General features: G+C 46.7%; 1 protein-coding gene across 5 annotated transcripts in view; it reads right to left on the minus strand.

The window, feature by feature from the left end:
* Nucleotides 1-307: 307 nt before the first annotated feature.
* The window catches only part of Abcc4 (ATP binding cassette subfamily C member 4), a 234,526-nt gene continuing 212,323 nt past the window's right edge, over nt 308-22,510 (minus strand). For 3 of the 5 annotated variants that reach the window (XM_039092966.2, XM_063273922.1, XM_063273925.1), the window contains 5 exons: nt 22,383-22,472; nt 17,577-17,749; nt 17,071-17,176; nt 10,830-10,964; nt 308-1,977 (listed from right to left, as the gene is read on the minus strand). In XM_039092966.2, coding sequence (XP_038948894.1) covers nt 1,870-1,977; nt 10,830-10,964; nt 17,071-17,176; nt 17,577-17,749; nt 22,383-22,472 — 612 coding nt within the window. In that variant the 3' untranslated portion in view covers nt 308-1,869. 5 annotated transcript variants of the gene reach the window in all.

Below are 22,510 nucleotides of genomic sequence, written 5' to 3' on the forward strand. Positions count from 1 at the left end.
CCTCATCTAGAAAAGAGAGGTACCTGACAACTTCAGCAGCTTCGGGGCAACCGTTTGCCTGCAGCCCACACCTCCACTCAGTGTATCTGGTACACCCAAGCAGCCAAGGGAAACAGGTGGTGGTGGTGGTAGGTACCTTTTGGTCTCACAAAAAGCTCGCTGCCTTTGGCCAGCAGGGGCATGAGTCAGTTCCTAATCCCTCAAAGAATAAACAGCTCTTTGAATGGGGATGAAAAGCGTCGTTTATTTCAGCTGAATCTGGTTTGTCCTGCAATGGTTGCAAAAGCAGACACGAAATGGAAACACATTTGTATGACCGCTTTTAATCTCCAAAAACCACACAAACATAAACATAGACACATTAAGACATTTCTAAATATTCAAACAGACCTTATTATCGTCAGTGTCACATCTCAATCTCTCAAAATATAAACCACGGCTACCAAGAAGGGATGAATGGTCATCATTTACTGGACTGAACACCGCAACATTCACTACAGACTTCTGAATATGAAGGGTCAGTCATTGTGTTTCATGTGGTTTTATGGTGGTTTGGTGGGTGTGTGCTTTTTTGAGGTTCCATTTTATAAAACAGTCTTTGCTGTTAACCAGTCTAAAGACCTGACGTTGTTGATGTCCGCACATATGCACCGAAGTGAGTGTCTAAACGGTAACACAGGTAACTTGAGGACGCTTTATTGTGGCAGGTCATGAAGAACCCCCTTTGAATTACAACAGTGAAACCTTTAGTAACTTGAAATTGACACAGGCCTTCGCCACCAGCACCCAGAAAAGTTCAAGACCTACAGTTACACGAAGTGCCTCAGGTCCTAGGAAGTGTTGTGGTTTGTTGACTGACTAATCAGAAGGTCCTCTAGGCCTGCCATTAGTGGTCAAAGATAACTAATCTGCATGGGTTCTAGAAAGTGAAGCTTCCACACAGCATCCTGAGGGCGTACAATGGGATGACTGTAACGATTTTCAGGCTTTCACTAGCTTCTGGAGTCAATCTGAAAGGATTTCACGAAAGGCTTACAGCCAATAGGAGGTCTGCCTCCTGTAAACCAGGAGCCAAAATGAGATTGATATTATGCATTTGAGAGCCACTGTCTGGGGGAAGTGTCACGACGACCAGTGTATCAGTGCATGGGCAGTCCAGAGGGGCTCGCACAGATGGAGGGGAGGGGCACCTAAGAAGTGCCAGGCCTCCCATTCTGAGAAAGCAGAAGTTGACTTTCCAACATGAATGCTTCAACATACTTCAGACGTGCGTCTTTGTATGCGTGTGGGTGGTGGGATAGTCTCTCTCCAGCAATGTTACTTAAATTATATGGATTTTTTTTTTTTTTTTTTGGTTTGTTGTTGTGGTTCCTGTTAATTTTATCTGTTCTGTTTTAACCAGAGGCCTTTGTGGGAGAAGTAACGGGTCCTAGCTAAGTCAGAGAAAGCAGGGAAACAAACTGGCATCTGCACACCGTCTTCAAGTAAACAGAGTCCCTGACGCACCCGGAGAGTGTACTTTTAAGGCAAGAGGAAGAAACAACCCACTGTGACAGCTTATAAAACGCACGGGCTTTGGCCCTAGAGTCTGTTAAGGCACAAAACCTGGTAGGCAGCTGTTGTCAGTGGCCTGCACCTCAGAACTGGATTTGTAAAGAACAGTAGGAACATTTAAATAAAACAACAGGCCATGTTGTTAGGACCTGAAGTCACAGGATAAGGTCGAAGGGGAAAGTCCAAAGACGCCGGTCTCTTGTCTGTGAAGGATCTGTTGCAGAATGAAAACCAGGAGTGCTGTAGTCTAAGAAGTGCGAGCCCCTTGTTGGGGCAGGGGACACCCTGGAAACAGACTTGACGTCCTGGTAGTAGTCACAATGCTGTTTCAAATATCGTTAAGGCGGAGGGCTGTCCGTTGGAGGTGCTCATAACCGCAGGGCTGCTGAATGCAATATCCGGATAATTCCGTCTGAAGTACACCTGTGGAAAAGAGGCAGGCGAAAAAAGGACATGAGTACATTTTCAAGCCTTCCTCTCGGAGGCAATGCTTGTCTGTCTCCATCCAGCAAATTAATCATAGCGTTCGATGAGGTAATCACTACACCCATTGAGGCGCAATTAGAAGTCCAGGCAAGCACACATCCCGTGAAACGGCGGAGAAAAACCCTCAGCGCGGCAGGGCTGAATGCCCAATGACTTGGAGATCCACTTTAGCTCTGATCACTTTGATTCACAGATACGTTTTTATCACGCCATTAAACCGATAAGCAAAATCATTTCACTGACTCAAATACTCAGAGATAAATTAAAAAACGGGAGGTGGGGGTAGGTGTGTGTGTGGGGTGTCACACAAAGAGGCCAGGCGCCTGTACTGAAGTTTCCCATTTTCGCGCATAAAATGAACACAATAGACCTGGATGCTAATATCAGCTTGTAATCCCTATATATTACAAACTCTGATTGACAAGCATTGAAACTCTGGCGTCTACGCGTGAAATATCCCGGCACTTAATTTGTGCAGCAAGGCCGTCGTAGGGCCTACAGAACCGCGATCTGTGGATAGCGGGGCCGCAATGAAAAGAGAAGCAAATGCTGTAACAATGACCCAGCCAGGCGACTTCTCTCAAATAGAAGATGACACCAAATAATAGGACGGCTCTTTGCCAGGCCTTTGAATTCCTGAATTCTGCCAATTCCAATAGCAGAGATACAGGCTCTCTGATAAACGTGTAATCAGAACATAAAGGACATGAAATGCTGTCAGGCTTCTCTGTTCCCCAATCGTCAGTTTTTAGCGGCTGTATCATATCTGGGTTCCCTGACAGATGCGTATTACAAAATGAAATAATGTCAGGACTTGTGAGCTCTTATCTCTAAATGTGTTTGCGTGAAAAAGGCCTTCAAATGCAATTTTTCCCCCCCTTCGGAGAAGAATGTGAAAAGTTTTGTTAGAGTCTTTAAAACAGAAAACGTAGCATCTCTCTGAGCTGACACAAGTCACGCACGAGTTGGGTCTCCCCCTCATGCTCCTCCCCCCGCCCCAGGCTGTGGGTTTATATACATGGGCGCTGTCAACAAAGTTGTCGGTGGGAATGATGGGCTTCCCAGGTAACAAGGTCACGGATGTCTACTTCCTTAGTAAGTATACCTCCCTTGGGTTGCTGGCAAACTTCTCCCTAAATACCACAGCACGGAAGATTCCTTTTACGAGAGAAATGTCACTGAAGAAGAAAGGTCCTATGGAACAGTCTGAGACGACCGCCATGAGCGCGCGCTTTCGAACACAGGATGAACTTGTTCTTTTTGGTGTGTCTGTGTACTCGAATGTCAATGTCATCTCCACCTACACTCTTAAGTCCAGCTCCAGAGGACCTGACGCCCTCTCCTGGATTCCGTGGGCACCGCGTGCACACGGCGCATACACATACACACAGGCAAGACGCCCATACATGTCAACTAAAATGGTCTTGGTTTTCCCGTCAGGGATGCTTTGCCGAGAACCATTTCAGGTGTATAAAAGCCCTGACTTGAATTTTTTCCTACCATGTTTATAACACATTCTGATAAAGGCATGATTGAGACTGGGCATCTTCTTTTAAATTTAATTTAACATTTTTTTAAGTTGGGGGAGACAGGGTTTCAAGGGTCTCAGGCTGGCCTTGAATTTATCTTAGACCTGGGAATGACCTTGAACTCCCAATACCTGCGCCCACCTCCAAATATTGGGATTATAGTCATGTACCACCATTGGAGTGTCTGTTAAAAACAGGGGTGCTGGGGAGTGAACCCAGTGGTTAATGCATTCCGGGCAAGACACTCTACCAGTTGTAGATTCCCAGTCTCACAGCATCTACATGAGATCAAGCCGAAAGATGGCTAACATTCTCTACTGGGCCATCAAGCCGCAGGCTGAGCCTAGGCTAAAAGGGACCAGTCTCCGTCTCTCTCTTCAACACCCAGCTGATGCTGCAACGTCTACTTAGCCTCCTTCCACACTGTCTGCCTCATCTGTAAAGACCAGATAACAAAGACTTACCTCATAGGAACTAATTAATGGCTACAAACTGCAGGCTGAAAACATGCTGGGCCAAGTGCTGGGTGTGTTACTGACAGTTGCTCAGAGGAACAGCTCCTCAGTGTGTGGAAAGCAAGGCTACAGATCGGAAACGTGAGGACAGTTGCGGCTTCCACTCTCTTAGGTGGGCCTCCTGACAGGATCTTTGCGGACTCCCAGGCCTGCGGTTGAGACACTGATAGTGGGGTTAATATGGTAGTCTAGGAGGCAGGATGGCAGGCTGAGATGCCTGGGGCTTGGGGTACCTGCTGGCTGGTAACTCTCTGAAACCTTAGCTGGCCTCTTCTTCCTCAGCTTCTTCATGTGGCCAATGGTAACAGTGCCTCACCAGGAAAGGAGACAGAGAGGGACACTGCCATCATGCTCAAGTCTGGGGTCAACCTTTTGCTCCTCTTCCTTCCCTTTGCTTAGATTCTTTTCACAGTTTCTCTGATGTGGGCTGAAACCAACAGCCATTCACCTGTCCAAGAGAGCACTCTATAGCACAAAGTAACCAAACCGTTCCCTCGTGGACGGAGAACAGTGGCTTTTATTTACGCTGCATTTGTGAGATACCACTTGGGGTGCTGAGTTCTGGCCAGGACTGCCAGGTTATCCTCACTCACCAGCAGAACTCTGGGTCACTGACTGTGATTCTCAAGGCCTCATACTCCTCAATGGTAAGGCAGGTCTACTGTTAGATCCCACCACTGGTATTACTGTCAAGTTAAAGAATACAGGAGGCTTAGTCCTGCTTTTCAGATTATTGAGCAATCAATTATTAAATCCCTACACTTTCTGAAATCACCTTAAACATCTAAGATACGGAGAAATAGAAAGAGTTTAAAGACTCCCATCTCAAACAATGCCCTGTCCACAACCATCCCAAGGCTATGTGATTGGGAAAAAAACAAAACAAAACAAAACATCTTATTCAGAAGTAAAACCTGGTAACATATAATGGAGAGAGGTCTGTAAAATAGACATGTAAAAAGGGTGGATCAAGACAAAGTGATAATGAGGAATGCTCAGTGAGCATATGACGGTTATGGGGAAACATCTGGAACACAGTCAAAGTGCAGCAGAAGCCCCCGCGCATAGAGTGAGAAACCTAGAACATGGCTTAGAAAGAGCCGGAGATGAAACCTGATTCATGGAGGTCAGTAGTGAAGAGAAAAAGGAAAAGATGAAAGAAAGGACTGGTTTGCCAGAGGCGGCCTGGAGATTATTGTGGAAAAAAACAGTGGAGCGAGACTTGGAAACGGGACAGAGCGAGCAAGCAGAGAAACTAGGAATTAATATTTTAAGAAGCTTAAGGAGAAACAGCTTTACAAAATGGACAAGGGTAATGTAACACACATGAAAAGCACTCAAAGCATAGTATGATGAATCTGTCAGAGATAAAACATACCTGTGATTCCAATAAATATAAATGGGTTAAAATCATCCCTTTATAAAAAGGCTAGGATTGCATCTCTGAGCAAAATCCAATGCCATGCATGTACAGAGGGCACAGCTCCAGTATTAATAACAAAGACATGTGGAGCAAATGAAGGCAAGGTAAAGGGGAGAAAGGCTCCATCTTAGTTTTGAGCAGGCTAGAATTAAAACCCAAAAGCCTTAAAAAAACACAGACACACTGTTTGAATTGTAGACAGTCTAACTTGTAGTGGAAGTTATAAACATCTGCAAGTTGAGAAAAATAAGAATATTCAAAGTGAATGTGACGGGAACCATAACGAGAATCATCTACTGTCTGTATGGGACACTTATTCCCACATATGAGTCACATGAGAAAAACTAATGTCGGAACAGAGAAGACACATACCATGTAATAAAGAAAGCAGATCTAAGGAAAACTACTAGGCTAATCTAAAAGAGAACATTAAAAAAATTATAAAGATTTCCAGTGTACTAGGGAACAAGAAACAGCTATTTCAGGTAACATTATTTACCACAGAACAATGAAAGTGTAAATGTTAAGTAAAATAAAAAACTGTTCTAAAACTAGCAGATGCTCCTCTTAAATAATTTCTGTGATAAAAAGGAAATTAAATCTAAACTGTAATATATACACATGAAGCAGAGCTTTGATGAAAACTGACTGTACAAAAAACTGAGGTTTGGCTAAAGCAGTTTTCATAGAAAATTCATAGCTTTAAATATTTATATTTTGATTAGCATAATTACTGTAGTTTCTATGTTATTTATGACTGTCATAGTTACTATTTATAGTAATAAGTAAAAAAAGAATATAAACAAATGTATTCATAAAAAGCTGCAACAAAACAAACCCAAACAAGAAATAATCAACAAAGACTAGGATCTGACCAGTTGCAAAGCAGAATTTAACAACTGGTAAATAAATGTGAGAGCTAAATCTTTGGGCTAAACACAACTGACATAATCAATCAGGAAACAGGAAGCAAAGGTGGAGAATGGATAACTGTTAAGGGCGTTAGTGAAAAGAATGAGATAATTATGTAATAATATAAAGATACAGTGTCTGCCCAGGGAAAGGAGCAGTAAGACAGGAGACCAGAATGGCCCAGTGGGTTACCTTTTACTTATTAAAGTTAAAGAGGTCGAGGAGTGGAGGGTGAGGGTAGGGAGTGGAGGGTGGGGATAGGGAGTGGAAGGTGGAGGGGTCAGGAGTGGGGAGGGTGGGGACTGGAGGGTGGGGTTGGGGAGCGGAGGGTGGAGGGGTGGGGAGTGGAGGGTGGACGGGGGTGGCTCAGTTGGTAAAGGGCCCACCGTAGAAGCAGGATCTGCAGAGCCTATGTAGAAAGCTGAATGAGATGACTCACAATGGTGATTCTAGTGCTGGTAAGACAAAAGCAGAAAGATCCCAGCAGGCCTAATTGGCAAGCTCCAGACAACAAGAGGACTGTCTCAAAGGAGGTAGATGGCATTTCCAGCAGTGACATTGTGACTGACTCTGGCTGGCCTTCATACGCACACACGCGTGTGCACACTCTTACCAACATGCACACAAAACAGTCCTGTACCCTTGGCATAGATCGTCGTTAAGCAGATTATTAACAGCAGTTGTCAATCACTGAATCTCGAAAGCTGTGTAGGAGAGTCTCGGATGATGCTCTTGCTTTTGCCAGGGGTGAAAGCTGTGGCCTCAAGACCGTTCCGATTTCTGTTCTCCTTTGTAAATCCCCCGGCATCTGTAAAATGCCCTATACACTTGGCCGCCCGAGATGTCTACCGTCTCTTCTGATTCCCACAATGTGAATCCAGTCACATTTCAGACCCTGTCTGTTCTGTAGGTGGATCCTCAACTGCAGGGGCATCGATGACTTTTACGTAAAGCCAATACCTGCTAAGTGCCTCTTGCCCCAGTCAGACAGGTCCAGAAGGTGAGACTGATAACCTCACAGGCTGATAAGATGGCGGCAGCATCATGACACACTGGGAGGGAGTGAAGTGGGGACCCTTGGACAGGGAGAGAATGGCAAGCGTCTTCCACCATTATGGGATCAGTTGTGTGGTGATTCCCTTTGTCTTAAAAGCACAGTCCAGCGTCTCCACTCCAGTATCTCAGAAGGCAACCACACTTGTAGATAAAGTCCTTAAACAGGTGATTAAGTTAAAATGAGGTCCTTAGGGTGGCTCCTCATATACCGAGATGCACTTGGTTAGAGCCCAGCATCTGAGGAGCACTCTCTGCTTTTACACGGCCCAAGTCTAAAGGGCAAGCTCAGAGTGAGCCAGCCACGACCTCTTTGGAATCTACATGGTCAGGAGTACAAGGCTCGGACGTCCCTTCGATCAGATGTTGGGTTCGCAACTCAATGGAATGAGTTCTGCTTTGTGAGAGGGAAAAGCTTGCTGATGCAGACTAACCCACATGGTCTACCGTTCTGAAAGACGCGTGGAGATTTGGTTTCATCCGTGACAAACGCTGACAACTACCTGTTCTCCTGAAAGAACCCCGTGTGCGCAGAAAGAATGGGAACGGAGGAACTAACTGCTCCTGTCAGACTGGACCATAGGCAAATCTGTGGTGGAAGTTTCTTGATTAATGATTGACAAGGAAGGGCCCGGCCCACTGTGGGGAGCTCGGGTGGTTCTGGGTTGTATCAAACAGAAAGCTGAACAGGACAGAGAGTGAGTGGTGAGCAGCGTCTCCGTGGTTTCTGAATCAACTCCAGCATCCTGCCTTGGCTTCCCTCCTCCATGACAGACTGCGATTGGGACCCATAAGCCAAAGGACAACCTTTCCTTCCCCCGCTGCTTTGGGTCCTATCTTTAGGAATAGCAGTCGATCTAGAGCAGCAAGTGACCCTGAAGCATGAAGTGGGTAAACACACGGAGACATTCCTCACACTGCGACCACACTTCTCTGCACGGATTCTCCCCTCGGGTTGAAATGCTGACCAAAGCAGGGGATTTAGAATCATCTCTGCTGTGAGGAGGATGACAGCCGGCCTCAGTTTCCCCATCTTTAAAATAGACATGCTGAAGGGCTGATGGGATGGCTCAGGAACGTGCGTGCTGTGCAAGCATGGTATCTGGATTGGGACCCTGAGAACCTATGTAAGGAGCCTGTGTGCACCTGCTGTCCCAGTCCTGGGAGCAGAGGCAGGAGGATGCCAGGGGTTGCTGACAGTCAGTCTAGCCAAAGTTGCCAGTGCCAGGAGCAGTGAGGAGTCGCAGCTCGAGAAATAAGGTCAAAAGAGAGAAGAGTCCTCATATCTGCCCCTGGCCTTGAGACACACAAGATACGTGTGTGTGTGTGTGTGTGTGTGTGTGTGTGTGTGTGTGTATGTGTATGTATATATGTGTACATATGTATGTATATATACGCACATATATAAATGATTTTTATATAATATAGATCTAATTAAATTTGATAATTATTCATTCTCAATGTCTTTTTCTTCCTGTCTACCACCCCCCGACTGCCACCACCGCTTTATGCTAGAGATTAAATTCAGGGCCTCAGACAAGCTAGGCAAGGACTTTACCACTGGGCTATACCCACAGCCCACAACAGGGCATTTTCAAAAGTGGGTGCATTTTGAAGGGGGTGAGGGTGTGGCTCAGTAGAAAGCACTTATTTACCAGGTCTCAGGTTCTGGGTTTAATTCCAGCATGACAGAATAAAACATGGGGGTGGGGAATGGGGAGTGTTGACATGTAGGTGGGAAGGTTCCCCTGGCAGGAAACGCTTCAAGGTTTACTGTCCAGTGATTCCCAAAGCATTGACGGGGTCTCCTGGAAAGGGAGCATGGGCTGGGGGAGACTCTGGAAATGGAGGTGCTCTAAATAACTGAGTCCCCCAAAAGGACAGCAATCCAAAGGCAGTCTCTCCCTCAGCCCATGTGAAGAAGATCAGAGCACAGACAGTGTGGCCCAAGCCTAGGTTTGAGCTCTTGGCTTCCAATTACTTACCAGCTGTGTGACTCTGGGCACATTCTCTAAGCCATAACCTCCTAGGCGGACATAAAGTTCAGAGAAGCTGGGTCACACAGCCCACAGCATCTACAGAGCAACAAAGCCTCAACCCTCACCGTCGCCATCATGGCTCGCTACTGGGTGAGACACTTGCTGGTCTTCACCAACGACTAAAGGTATGCTCACACATTCTTATCGTGGAATAGCCGGCACACTACTCCTACATACACACAGCCCATCAACTTATCAGTTTTAAAGTTGATTTTACTCACTCACGTGCCAGGGCATGTCTGTGTGATTAGGGACGCCTTCCGGGTGTGCACGCCATGTCTAAGTGGCATGCCTGGCTTGTTACATGAGTTCTGGGATCCAAACTCCAGCCCTCACGACTGAGGAGCAAACGCTTTTAGCTATCGAGCCCTCTCTCTAGCCCCTACTGGTAATGAGCTGAAACAGTGGTAAAGGGGAAACCTGGGTGCGGCTGCTCACCCAGGACTGGTAGGATACTAGAGCATGGTTTCTTGTTCTGTTGTCTTCAATAGATGCTTACGATGTCGCACAACCTCAGGCGATTTTATTCTGCCTATATATTGTTAAAAAATCTGAGAAAGGAACGAAGGTCGAAAACCACACCTGATATTGTGGAGTCTAGGGTTACAGCTGTGTGACATTCAGTCCCTTAAACCAGAACACAGTTAGCTGCCCTGGGCGACAGTGTGCTCACGTCGGGGAAGCTCCCATGCAACACGAATGTCTTTGAAGCTTTTCCACTCCACACATTAGGCTGTGGACTTACGGTGTACTCAACTCCGGGTACATCCTGCCCCCTCCCACATTGATCTTCTCCAGAAGGCAGGAGAAGAGAAACAACGGTCTCTTTGGACCCCAAACTCAACAAAGACTTGTGGAGACAGGCGGGAGGAAGCAGCAACGGTGTTCTTTACAAATTATAAGGGAAAGAATAGCGACCTCAATGCCTCCGGTAGACCTATTATTTATAACAAACATATTCCATTTGCACCTTAGCCTGACTTTCTGGATGTAACCTAACAATACCCACAATGCAATATAACAATGTAACCGGCAATAACCGGCAATGCAATGTGTGAAATGCAATGAGTCTGCAGTCGGGGCTTACTCCCTCTTGGGCACGCCTGCCTGTATGTGCACACGTGCGTACACCTTCCCTGGGTTCTCCTGCCAAACCCTGGTAGACCTGACTTCAACCCTGGACGTGTTGAAGCTTCGTCTCCTGAGGCTTATAATTGAAAAGGGCACACAGTGCCTTTTTTTTTTTTTTTTAAACCAGACCCCTGGTGCCAAATGGTGAGGAGGGAACACTGTAATTAAGGCTGCTGGGCCAATTCACCTGTTTTGCTGTTTCGGTGAGGGCAGCGGCTTCGCCCTTACCCAGCTGCTGAACCATCTTGTAAAAGAGGCTCTCTGGATTCTGCAGCAAAACATACGGCTCATCATATTCTCTCAGTCTTCCCGAATCCAAAACCTGGGGATCAGCAGAAAGAAGAAAGCCCACTGAGACACACGGCGTCTTGTAGCAGTATATCATCACACAGACAATGCTTCGGAAAGGGGCGGGGCCAGGGAGAATACAGACTGTAATACAATCTATTTCGGTGGTAGCCTGGAAAGGTTTGATTACCCTGAGCTATGAAGCAAACAAAGGCCATCCTGACCTTTTATTATTTTAATGTTACAGGTAGCGTCAGAAGAATGAACGTTCTAGACTATTATTATAGGGAGCTCCTCTGTCTGTTGCTCTCTGTATTCTGCCAAGGCTTATTAGGGGAGTCTGTTAGTGCTTTTAAAACCCTCAGACTCGGAGCTTGGAGAGGCGCATATACGTACAGAATACATATATGTAAGAATCTATGAACTGAAGAAAATTAGCCTGTATATTTAGAACATGGGTCATGTCAGAAAAGCCAAGCGCAACAGTGACCAAGCTGGATCGATAGGATCTGAGCGGTAGCTGGAGGGAGAGGTGCTTCCAGAGGTCCTTTAGGGCCGATGGGGACTGAGCCTGGTGAGTTTCATCCTACAGCCAACCCCGGGTGAATGACAGACAAGCAGTTTCAGCACTGCTGTGCACAGAAGAAATCGCTAGACATCCACTTTCTCTCTGGATAAGACTAGAGAAGTAATTGGGGGGCTGATGACCTCAGGTACACACAGCAGGAAGGGCACAGGGTTGAACGTCTTCGAACTTCCCTTTTGTGGCTTCCTTCTCTCTCCCTTTAGCTGCTGAACAGTTGATTGCTCATTAATCTACACTGGGGATGGAGAGGTGCTTCTCACTGAGCATTTCCACTTATTAGTGGCTTTGGTTAATGGTTTCAGACAGAAGAGAGAGTCAGAGACAATTGGCCCACATGACGCACCTCGGGAAATGTAGGTGGCACTCCGTTCCTCACTGGGCTGTGTTTAGAATAAATCCATCTCAAGAGAACCCGCCGAAACTCTAAGCAGGGCTGGGGTTGTTTTTCCCTATCTAGATATTACAGTTAATTTGGCCCGTGGTATTTAATCGGAAACATTTATAGAGTCTCCTGAAGGGCATCTTTCTGTTAATCTTTTGTTTACGACTGTGAATTGCTGCTAAGGGCAGCTTTCTCAGAAGAGTTCAAGAATAATTGAATCTGTCATATCCACACAATAATTAAAATGTCCTATAATTTGGCATGCCGATTTAGATGCCCCGAATGTATAATTTTACTGAAGGATTGCATTACAGGACATAGCCACTCCCCCTTACGTTAACGGAGGGCAGGAGCACAGTTCTGAAATGCAGGTCTCTCCTTCTCCAAAGACCAAGGAACTGAGTCAACGTACTTTACAGAACGATGGGCTCTCCATTCTGCAGAAGCCATCCCAAGCAGAGATTTCACTTTTGTCTTTAACCTCATCGGACCACATTGTTGCTACATGGCATTTACATTATCAGGGCACGCCCATTGGTGGCAATGTGAGAAGACAAGAGCCCATAATGCACTGGGAGCAGGGGAGAAAGGATGGGGGCAATACAGAATGGGAGACAAGGGTTCAGGAGTCACATTCTTCAAACCGACAGCTGTGGGCGAGACAGTTTAAAAGGGAAGGAAGGAAGACTCAAGGCACCTAAGTACTTGGAAAGAGGTTGCCCCATGCTGTCTATCAGGTTAAGGACAAACGCACACGCTGGATGAGTCAGCTAGTTACACAAGCTCAGCACGGACGAGTTATCAGACCTCCATCTCTGCACAGTCCAGGTCCTTGTCCCAGATGTGAGGACTGGGACCCATTTCAAAATAATTTAATCCAGTTTATCCACAGGGCATGGCCACTCCTGACATTAAAGAAAAGAAAAGGAGATTGCAGTTTTAAAATGTAGGTCTCTCCCATGCAGAAGGCTAAGGGAGCAAATCAAGTTGCTTTACAAGAGGATGTAGCTTCTATTCTGCAAGAGTCGTACGTAAACCTCAACCTTCACACCTCGCCTCTCGCTCTTACATTTCCTCTTTTGGAGCCTGAACATCCATGTTGGTTTATCCGCACCCAGGATATCTGACTTGGAACTGTACGCCTATTTTTTTTTTTTTTTGGTAGAGTAGTTAAAAGTACATTCTTTATAAATTTCAGGATGTAAGAAGTAATATTACATGACTAAGATAAATCTGAGATGGCTTCTTATCAAGCATGTGTGCCTTGCAGGGTGGCACTGTGCCCTCGGGCATGAGAGGGACAGGTCCCACCCGTCCTCGACAGTGAATGCATGTGAATCCTCTGGGTCTGTTGCCCTGGGGCTGGGCTGAGCTCAGGCTGAGAAGTCCCTTGAATGCTGATGATTAAATTGGAAGCTCAGCAGCAGTCTTGGCCTTAAATTTAAGTTTCTGTCCCACGTTTCACTTAAGTGATACCTCACGATAAATGATAAAACTTTATCATTTATTTCAATGATTTATATTGAGTAAGGGTTATGACCCAACCGGTTCTGTAAGCCCAAAGGATGACACTGATTCCTACACGCAGAGACCCACAGAGAGGCTGATGCTATTCCAATGCCCAGGAACAGGTAGTGGGAGACACAGTAACGCAGGGTTCTAGATGCCATGTATGCCATCAGAGGAGTTGCTGCTAAGACAGAGGCACGTGGGCTGGCTGGGTGGCTGGCTGTAAGCCTATTCTTGATGGGACATTTCTTTTCCTTCCTCTCCTTTTTCAATGGCCTAATCTTAACCAAGAAAAGTTCCACAAAGGTGAAACGGAGTGAACCAGACTTCCAGTGAAAGTCTGGTTCATTCTGAGTTGCGAGGCCTTTCCAGCTGGGTGTGCTACCTTAGTTACTAGTTTTACTTTATCTGGGAAAACAACTAGGAAGAAAGGTAAAGATTATAAGACCACAGTGTGGCCTGTCAACAGGCGGCCGCAACCCAAGTCTCTGAGCCTGGGCTTCTCTATAATTTAATTCCCTAGAATCCCGATTGCAGACAGGGAAAGCCTCTAATGCTGGCAGTGGTTAATAGCTGTGGACCCTAGTCAGGCGTCTCTTGCGCTTGCTCCCGGGAGAGCCCAGAGTCGTGTGGACAGAAAGCACAGAGACTGGGACGAAGCACTGGCATCAGCTGAAGGGAGAGCAAAAGCCAGGTATCCAGTTAATCCTAAGGAGGAGGGGGAAAAGCCGAGTCTAACGTGGAGATAGCTCTCGGGAGGAGGAGGAGGAGGAGGAGGTTTTCCAATTTGTCAGCCGTGCTCCATTGTTTTGTGGCATAAGAGCAAATGAGTGCGATTATTAAATTAGCCGTCATAAAGACTACACCAGCGTGTTTAATAAAGTTAAAATGGAGAGAACATCTTCATAAAATAGAATTCTAAGCCTAACACATTAACGGTGCTTAACGAACCAGAACTGGTTAAAAAAAAAAAAATCCCTTTGGAAAGCCAACCCATCAACAAAGCCATTAATTAGGTCACAGTTATTTCCCAACAAGCCTTTTGTTTGGCTTACAGTAAACAAAACCATTCCCCTCCGCCTTGTGGAGTGTTCACCACGCAATGAAGTGTAATCGCTACACCTTAAGCACTTGTAATCGCTCAACCTGATGGTGACATGCTGTTGTTGCTTACGGCCTTCATCCACATCACTTCCTCAGCCACTCCCTGAGCCCAGCCCCTGGCCTCTGGCACACCGTGCTGTGCTTTGCAGCTGACTGGCATGTGGTGGTGGTTTGAATGAGAATGACCCCCATAGGCTCGTATGTTTGAAAGCTGGGCCCCTCCATAGTGGAACAATTTGGGAAGGATTAGGAGGTGTGGTCTTGTTGGAGGAGATGTGTTATTTTGAAACCTCAAAGCCCACGCCACCGGGCCCAGTTCCCCTGCCCTCACCCACTGCTCCGGCACTATGCCTGTCTGCTTCCCACTGTGATGACCAGGGACTGGCCCTCTGAAACTGTAAGCAAGGCCCCAGTTAGATATGCTTGCCTTTCTAAGAGTTGTCTTGGTCATGGTATCTCTCCACAGCAATAGAGCAGCGGCTAAGACACATGTGTATGTTTGAGATGCCTTAGAACAACAGGACAGGCATTTCTAAGGCAAAAAAAAAAGGGGGGGGAGGCTTCAAAGGTTAGACAAAGAATACCTTTGGCTGCTGGAATTTGATTGTCAAAGTCTCTAAAGGCCACTGCCTTGTTCAAAGCTTAGAAAGTTTGTTCTAACAGGGAGTTGATAGAACCTTTAAGAGGTGGGACCTATTGGGGGTTTTTAGGACAATGTGGGTGTGCCCTTGATGGGGACTGTGGGATCTTGGCTCCTCCTTTTCTCTTTTGCATCCTGCCCATGGCTAAAAGAGCTCTCCCTTGTTACACATCCTCCCAGGATGCATTGCTTCACCACGGAACCAGATAATCACAGATGGAAATTTCCAATTCTGGAGCCCATCAAGTCTTTTCGCTGATTATCTTGGGTATTTTGTTACAGTAACAGAAAACTGGCAGATATGCTAGTATTCTACCAAGTTGATAGTCGGGGGATGATCAGAAGTTCTAAAATACAACAGATGCTGGATATATCTGAGTCTAAGTCCCCATCTTTGAAAGAAGAGGATGCATGTCTTTTGGGTCCCCTAAGCTGGGACCTTGTGCCATTCTTATAACAGAAAGCCGCTCAAATGACCACATCTCCTTTTCGCAGGGGAATCTCCTCTGTTGCTGCTTTGTCTCTGATATGTCCATGGCCAGGGGACATGATATGAATGAAGACTTCCCCACACTGGAGTTCTGAGGTTGCAGGGAAACAAGGACACGTGTTCAAAGAGAACCCTTTCCAAGCTGACTTCACCCTGGTCTCACCCATGTATCCCAGCGCTCGGGTGCTCACCTTGGAAGCCAAGGCGGACTCCTCTCTCCTCCCACAACCTACACTCAATCATAGCTTAGTTACACTGTTTGCCACTTCACCCAGATCCACTCATCTCTCTCTCTCTCTCTGCACTGCTAGCCTGACAGTCTGAGTTGCCAACACTCGGGAGAAAGAAAGATGTCAGAAAGACAGCAGCCGCGCACTGAAGGACAGTGGGGTGAGGCCAGGAGGGGAGGGAAGGGTCAGATTATAACCTGCCGTGTCAACCACACTTGAGGACTTAGACGTAGATAATGAGAGAAAAAACAGGCTCTGAAGATTTACCGGGAGACACTAGTAAGCCAAACACTAAACACCGGTGTCAATTGGTGAAAGGGATACTCGAGAGCTAGACGTTCATACCCACATGCCCACATGCCGGTTAAGTATGACTGACAAGAGATAGAGAGGACCCGTTGACATTTCTGCAAGATTCTGTCCTTCCCTGCGGCAGGTAGGTGAACCCCATGAAACACACCTAGGATCTACTGGTCATGCAGGTGGTCCGGGGTCGAATAAGAAAGCAGACTGAGCAAGCCATGGAGAACGAACCAGTGAGGAGCATTCTTCAACGGCTCCTGCCTCGGGTTTTCTGCCTCGGTTTCCCCCAGGGATAGACCATAAAGTATAAGACGAAAGGAAACAAACCATCATTCTAAGGTGCATCTGGTCCTGGTGCTTCCCAGAGCATCAGAGAGCAAACTAGGAAAGGCCCTAAGATAAATCACACAAGGGACCTCTTCCTCTACACGTGGGTGCTGGGAACTGAGGTTAGAGCTCTCGGCAAGAGTAGTGTGTGACAAAGACTACACAGCACAAAAGCTCATGACTGCCGAGCCTTTTCTCCAGACCCAGAAAGACTGGCTTTTGACCAAGGGAAGCCATAACAAGGTTGGTATACACAAAACGAGACTGTCCCACTACTACGGAGTATGAGACAATATTGTAATGCATTGCCCGGCTTGGGACATTCCATTGGGGGTGTAATTCATCTTAAGACAGTCCTGCAAATACATTTAAAAAACAGTAGATAAAGAAGCACACCTGAGGTGGATGCATAGTAGGACTCAGTGCACACGTAAGCACTCAAGGCACTGTTCCAAACAGAAAAATTAACCCGGGCTTAGCTTACTGGGGGTTCCCATCAATTTTTTAGAAGAAAGGACACACAGAAGGTGTGAGCGTCTATGGGCATGGCCGGGGGCAGGGGGACCCACCATTATCTTGTCGCTGTCAATGATGGTGTTCAGTCTGTGAGCAATGGTGAGAACAGTGCACTGGGCAAACTTCTCCCGGATTTTCTGTTGTATTAACTCGTCAGTTCTGGAATCAGAGAGGTCACATTCAAGTCAGCAAAGTCGCGTGACCCTTAGCAATATTTGTGAAACCCTTTAGTCTCGTTAGAGCTCAGGCTGGTTTTGAACCCACTGTGCCATTGAACCCCAGAGCCTTCTGCATTAGGGAAGGTTTTAGATGCTGGCCTCTGGGGTATTTGCATGTGCACAATGAGATGCGCGAAGCCAGAAGATGATTTTATAAAAACATATGAGTAATTCTGCACATGAGACACCAGTGCACCAGACAGCTGAAGGGCTGACAACACCCAGACATCCCTTAGAGTCATCGGACCCTTCCTGTGAGCCACGTTTAGAATTCACATTCAACAGCATGTTCATGGTCGCCCTGGCTCTGAACCACGCCCACCGTAGCCCTGGCTCCGTACCTCGGATCCACATTTGCAGTTGCTTCATCAATGATCAGTATCCGGTTTTTCTTCAGAATTGCCCTCGCAAGGCACACTAACTGTCTCTGTCCAACACTGAAATTGGATCCAGATTCTGCTAGTTCAGTGTCCATTTTACCAGGAAGATCTTCTATGGCCTCTTTAAGTTGTACCTGTAGGCGTAGACAGAAGAATGACACTTTCATAAGTGAACTATCAGAACAATCTCTTTATGACTAGGTTTCTGAAGTACTTCTTCCTGGAGGCCTCGTGAGGCAATGGTAAACATGGTCTATTGGCCCTGGGTCACAAGGAACACTGCTTAGGTAGTCTCGGAAGACTACCTCCAGGGTAAAATAGGGCAAGACGGAGAGTTTCCCTTTACTAAGATTTAATTTTGTTTATAAAAATTGTATGTGTCTGTGGTGTGTGTGTATCTGTGTGTGTCTGTGTATGCGTGCCTATGTGTGTCTTTGTGCATGTGTGTGTGTCTGTGTGTCTGTGTGTGCATCTATGTGTATGTCTGTGTATGTGTGCATGTGTGTGTTTCTGTGTGCACGTGTATATTTGTGAATGTCTGTGGGTATCTATGTGTGCCTGTGTGTGTCTCTGTATGTCTCTGTGTGTATCTATGTGTATATGTGTATCTATGTGTATATGTGTGCCTCTGTGTGTGTGCCTCTGTGTATCTATGTGTATATGTGTATGCTGTGTGTGTATATGTGCCTCTGCATCTATGTGTGCCTGTGTGTGGCTGTGCCTGTGTGTGTCTCTATGTGTATATGTGTATCTATGTGTGTATGTGCGCCTCTGTGTGTATGTGCCTGTGTGTTTGTGTGTGTCCGTGTGTCCATGTGTCTATGTATATGCATGTGAATGCAGCTGCCCATGGAGGCACAGAGAGGGCACCAGATGCCCTGGAGCTATAGTTACAGGTGATGTGAGCTTCGTGGTGTGGAAAAGAATGTGGGTTCTTTGCAACAGCTACAGGGGCTCTTAGCTGATGAGCCATCTGCATTATGTCCTGAAAATGTCCCTCCTTAATGGTTAGTCATGAGTACAGTTCACAGAGACAAAGCACAGGGCAGATTAGTGACTGAGAGCCGTGGAGGTTAACAATAATGAGGTGACAGAGGGCTCTAAAACCCTAATCACTGTGACGACCCACAACGCTACAAATTTATTAAAATCACTGAACCACATTTCTACTGGGACCACTTCCTGGCATGTAATTATACCTCTGTGAAGTTGGTGCATCTCAGAGGCACCCACCCTACCAACCTAACTCCCTTCCCGCTACATAACATCCACCAACATCCTCTGCCCAGAAACCATGGAAGAAGTCTCAGAAGCGAAGCTCTTCCCATATATAAGACGTACTATAGAAAGTGTAAAGCTCATTTACATAATGCCACTCACATAAATTAGATTTGTGTGAATAATTTACACAAGTGTGAAGCAGGGCCAAGTTTGCCGATACACATCCTGCGTAGGAGTTACTGTAGGACACATGGCCCCCAGGAGAAATAATCCTGTAGGCGCCCTCCCGTTTTGGAAGATTTTAATTAATCAGGAGAGTCTGGAGTAGCTCCAACCACTGGGACCCACTTCTTCTACGTCAGGAATCCTGGAGTGTGTTCCTTCTAAGTCCAGTCTGCGATCGCCAAAGCTACGGAAGGCCAAAAGGCATTTACTCCAATCCACAGACGTCCTAGAGTGAATGGCAGCCCATGGGAAGAACACAACATGAGATCTTCGTGCCCCATCTATGGAGTGCTTTCAGTAAGCTGCCGCTGACAGACTCGAGTCATAGATATCAGACTACATCGCTGGGTGGCCGCTCAGGTCTGTGAACATTTCTTCTGGAGAGGTTTTACAGAACAAGGGTCCACCTTGGGTTATCCCCGAGAGGCTCAGGACGGTGTCAGGTCATTTCAGCAAGAGAACAGCAGACTGAAGAGTGGGCTCTGGGGCTTGATCTCGGGCCCTGGTGCTTGTAAGGAAACCTGTTGCCAACGGAGCTATCTCCCTACTTCAGACTTTACACTTGAAAGCTGAACGGCCTAACGATGTGACTCCTGGGCTCAAGCCCTGCCTGGCTCTACCAACGACAAGTTCCTGACTTCTCCCTGTCTTTGCTTTCTCACCCGCAAGCAAGACACAATGCTATCACGGCCGAGATGCCTATCTTCAAATCTTCAAGATGCCTTTGCTCATCGTGAGTCAGAGCGTGTAAGCGTTTTAGAGCGGTGCTCGCCACAAAGAGATCAGTCAATGCTGCCTGTTACTAATCGTGTCGTCGTCCAGGTCTCCTCACGTTGTCTTCCTTCATTGCATTTATCAGCCTTAGTTTCGTATGCATGGAGGTGTCCTAACTTCTCCACCAGAATCTGTCTATCTTGATGACTATCTGAGAGAGTGTAGGAATCTACAGTAAGCTCCCAGTAAGTAACTGTTCAGACCTATGACGGAGCCACGAGAGTGTCTCGTCCATACCTGTTTCTACAGGTTAGGAAATAAATTCATATGAATACGCTTTTATATAGAGTGCAGTCACATTGTTAAATGGCTGTGAAAGATACATATCTCATAAAAATGAACTGGCCCCAGGATATTACAGCAGTGACGCCTAAAATAGGGAGAGCATTTAAAAATTAAAAATTATAATTTCAGGACAGTTGATTCAGCTATAGTATTCTAAACTGTTTTGGTAAGGAACAGTTTGGATTATATCTTAAGTTTGGAGACCTAGGAAAATACCACACACTTGTAAATACTCGTAAAAGTCCCAGAAGTTACAGCCACACACATTCTCTCTGCTACGCACACCGCAGGAAAAGGTGGCAGAATGACTGACAGGGACGCTTGCTTGGGGCTGGCTCTACTGTCTTTGAAAAGTACTGTAGGGGTCTGAGCGAGAAACGCCCCTTATAGGCTCACGTATCTGAATACTTGGTCCTCGGCTGGTATTGGCGTTTAGGGAGGTTATGGAACCTTTGGGAAGTGTAGCCTCGGTGGAAGTTGTCACTGTGGGTGGGCTTCGAGGGTTTCTAACCTCATCCCATTTCCTGTTATCTTTCCCTCTCCTTCCTGTGCATGGAGGAGGATGTGATCACACAGGTTCTGGCTCCTGTTCTGTTGATGTGTAACTCTCTTCTCCCTACATCTTCTCCCTCAGAATGTTCTACATATATATGACTCCAAAACTCTAATGAAGCCAGAGGCCAGAGGCCAGTGCCATCCACTCGGGAGTTGGTGAAGAAGCCAGCCCACGTGTGGAAAACCAAATCCCCCAAGTGGCTGCAGAGGGGTGGGTGTGTGAGGCCTGCATGACTTCCGAAGCAAGAATTGCTGCCAGGCTCCAAACTGGGGTGTGTGCGTGTCAGAACCCATCTTGAAATTAGGTTTCAGAGCTCCGCATGAAGGGTGACAGGGGAACATATGCTACCTCAAGACCGTAACTGTGATAATGGCGGTGCGAGACTGGTCTCTGAGGTCTGGTGCTCGTTAGGTTTGGTCTTTAAGGAATAAACCATGCGTCTCGGCAATGAGGAGGAGATCAGTCAGTTACCGCGTATTTGTAAAACACCGAGCTAGGCTCGGGGAGGGGTTTCTATTATTGACCAGCTTACAGTTAATTTGCAGAACTAGAGTGAACTTGAAAAATATGTATGCTAAAACATGTAAACCAGGAGCACCTTAACAGCCCAAATCCTTTGCCTGTGTGAGTAAGGAGTCCCCGGGAATCGGTCTGCAGGGACACACTACACAAACAACAAGAAAATCTTCCAAAATTAAAGGTATCAGCACGGAAACTTAACCAAGGCTCCAGGAGTCTGCTAGCTGGACTCCGCTGTGGCATCGCAATGACAGGTTTGTCAGTAAATAGCACTCTCACGTTCTGTGTCATTTGCTTTTACAAACACCGTCTTATGAGACTCGAGAGCACTGGGTAAGAACGACGTCATTTTCCCTTCAGCTGATAAGGAAAACAGATGCCTCATTTTCCTACGTGCTCCCCTGCCCCCAAACAAAAGCAGTAAGGTAAATGGCTGCCGCAGAGCACTACCTTCTGAGCCACATAGCCCATCTTCATGAGCTCGTGTGCCTCTGTGCGCCTGTCCATCACGACAGCCCAGGGACTGCTGACACACCCCCTTGGAAGGAGGTTACGTGAGGGTCACAGGACCCTCACATACATTTCCAATCAATCCTCCTGTTCATGTGTATGCAAGTCTGCCCTGACTGCACATGGCCTTGGGGTCTTGGGGAGGAGCTAGAGAATACAGGGTGGGGAAGGCTTATGGGAGGGGACCCCCTCAACAAAGCTATGCTAGGCACAGATGTTCCAGAATGGCTGCTTTAGGGTCACCGCCTCTCTAGCCCCCTTATCCACACTCTGTAAAAAGCACGAAAGCCCTTTAAACCCATTGGTTCCCCAAGAGGATCACTGGTGAGCTGAACTTTGGTTTGTCCTTGGGACCTTGGGAGGTGCTGAGTGCATAGACTTGGCTTGTGCGCCTCCGCCATCCCCCGGGAAGGAAGAATTCTCACAACAGTGGTACAGGATATTTGGTCTCTAGGAGAATTTGAGCTTTGCTAAGGACAAGAAAGATAATACATTGGCTGAACCAGATTTGGGTTAGTTAAAATGCACCACAAGGAATATTATTTCATATACATTTCACACCCACTCACAAACATCAGTGCTCCCCAAACCGGGGAATAAAGGTAGTTCAAGCACTGCCCACCCTGCTCCCCCCAATAGCTCTGAACACACAGACGCTAAGGACAAAAGGACGTTACCTCCTCTAGGGCTTTCCACAGCTCCTCGTCTGAGTGCTCATTAAAGGGGTCCAGGTTCTTCCTCATGGTTCCAGTGAACAGGACAGGTTCCTAAGAGCCCAAGAGAGTCAATGTCACCGCCACGTCCC

This window comes from Rattus norvegicus, chromosome 15 (genome assembly GCF_036323735.1).
Source record: "Rattus norvegicus strain BN/NHsdMcwi chromosome 15, GRCr8, whole genome shotgun sequence".
Taxonomy (NCBI): Eukaryota; Metazoa; Chordata; class Mammalia; order Rodentia; family Muridae; genus Rattus; species Rattus norvegicus.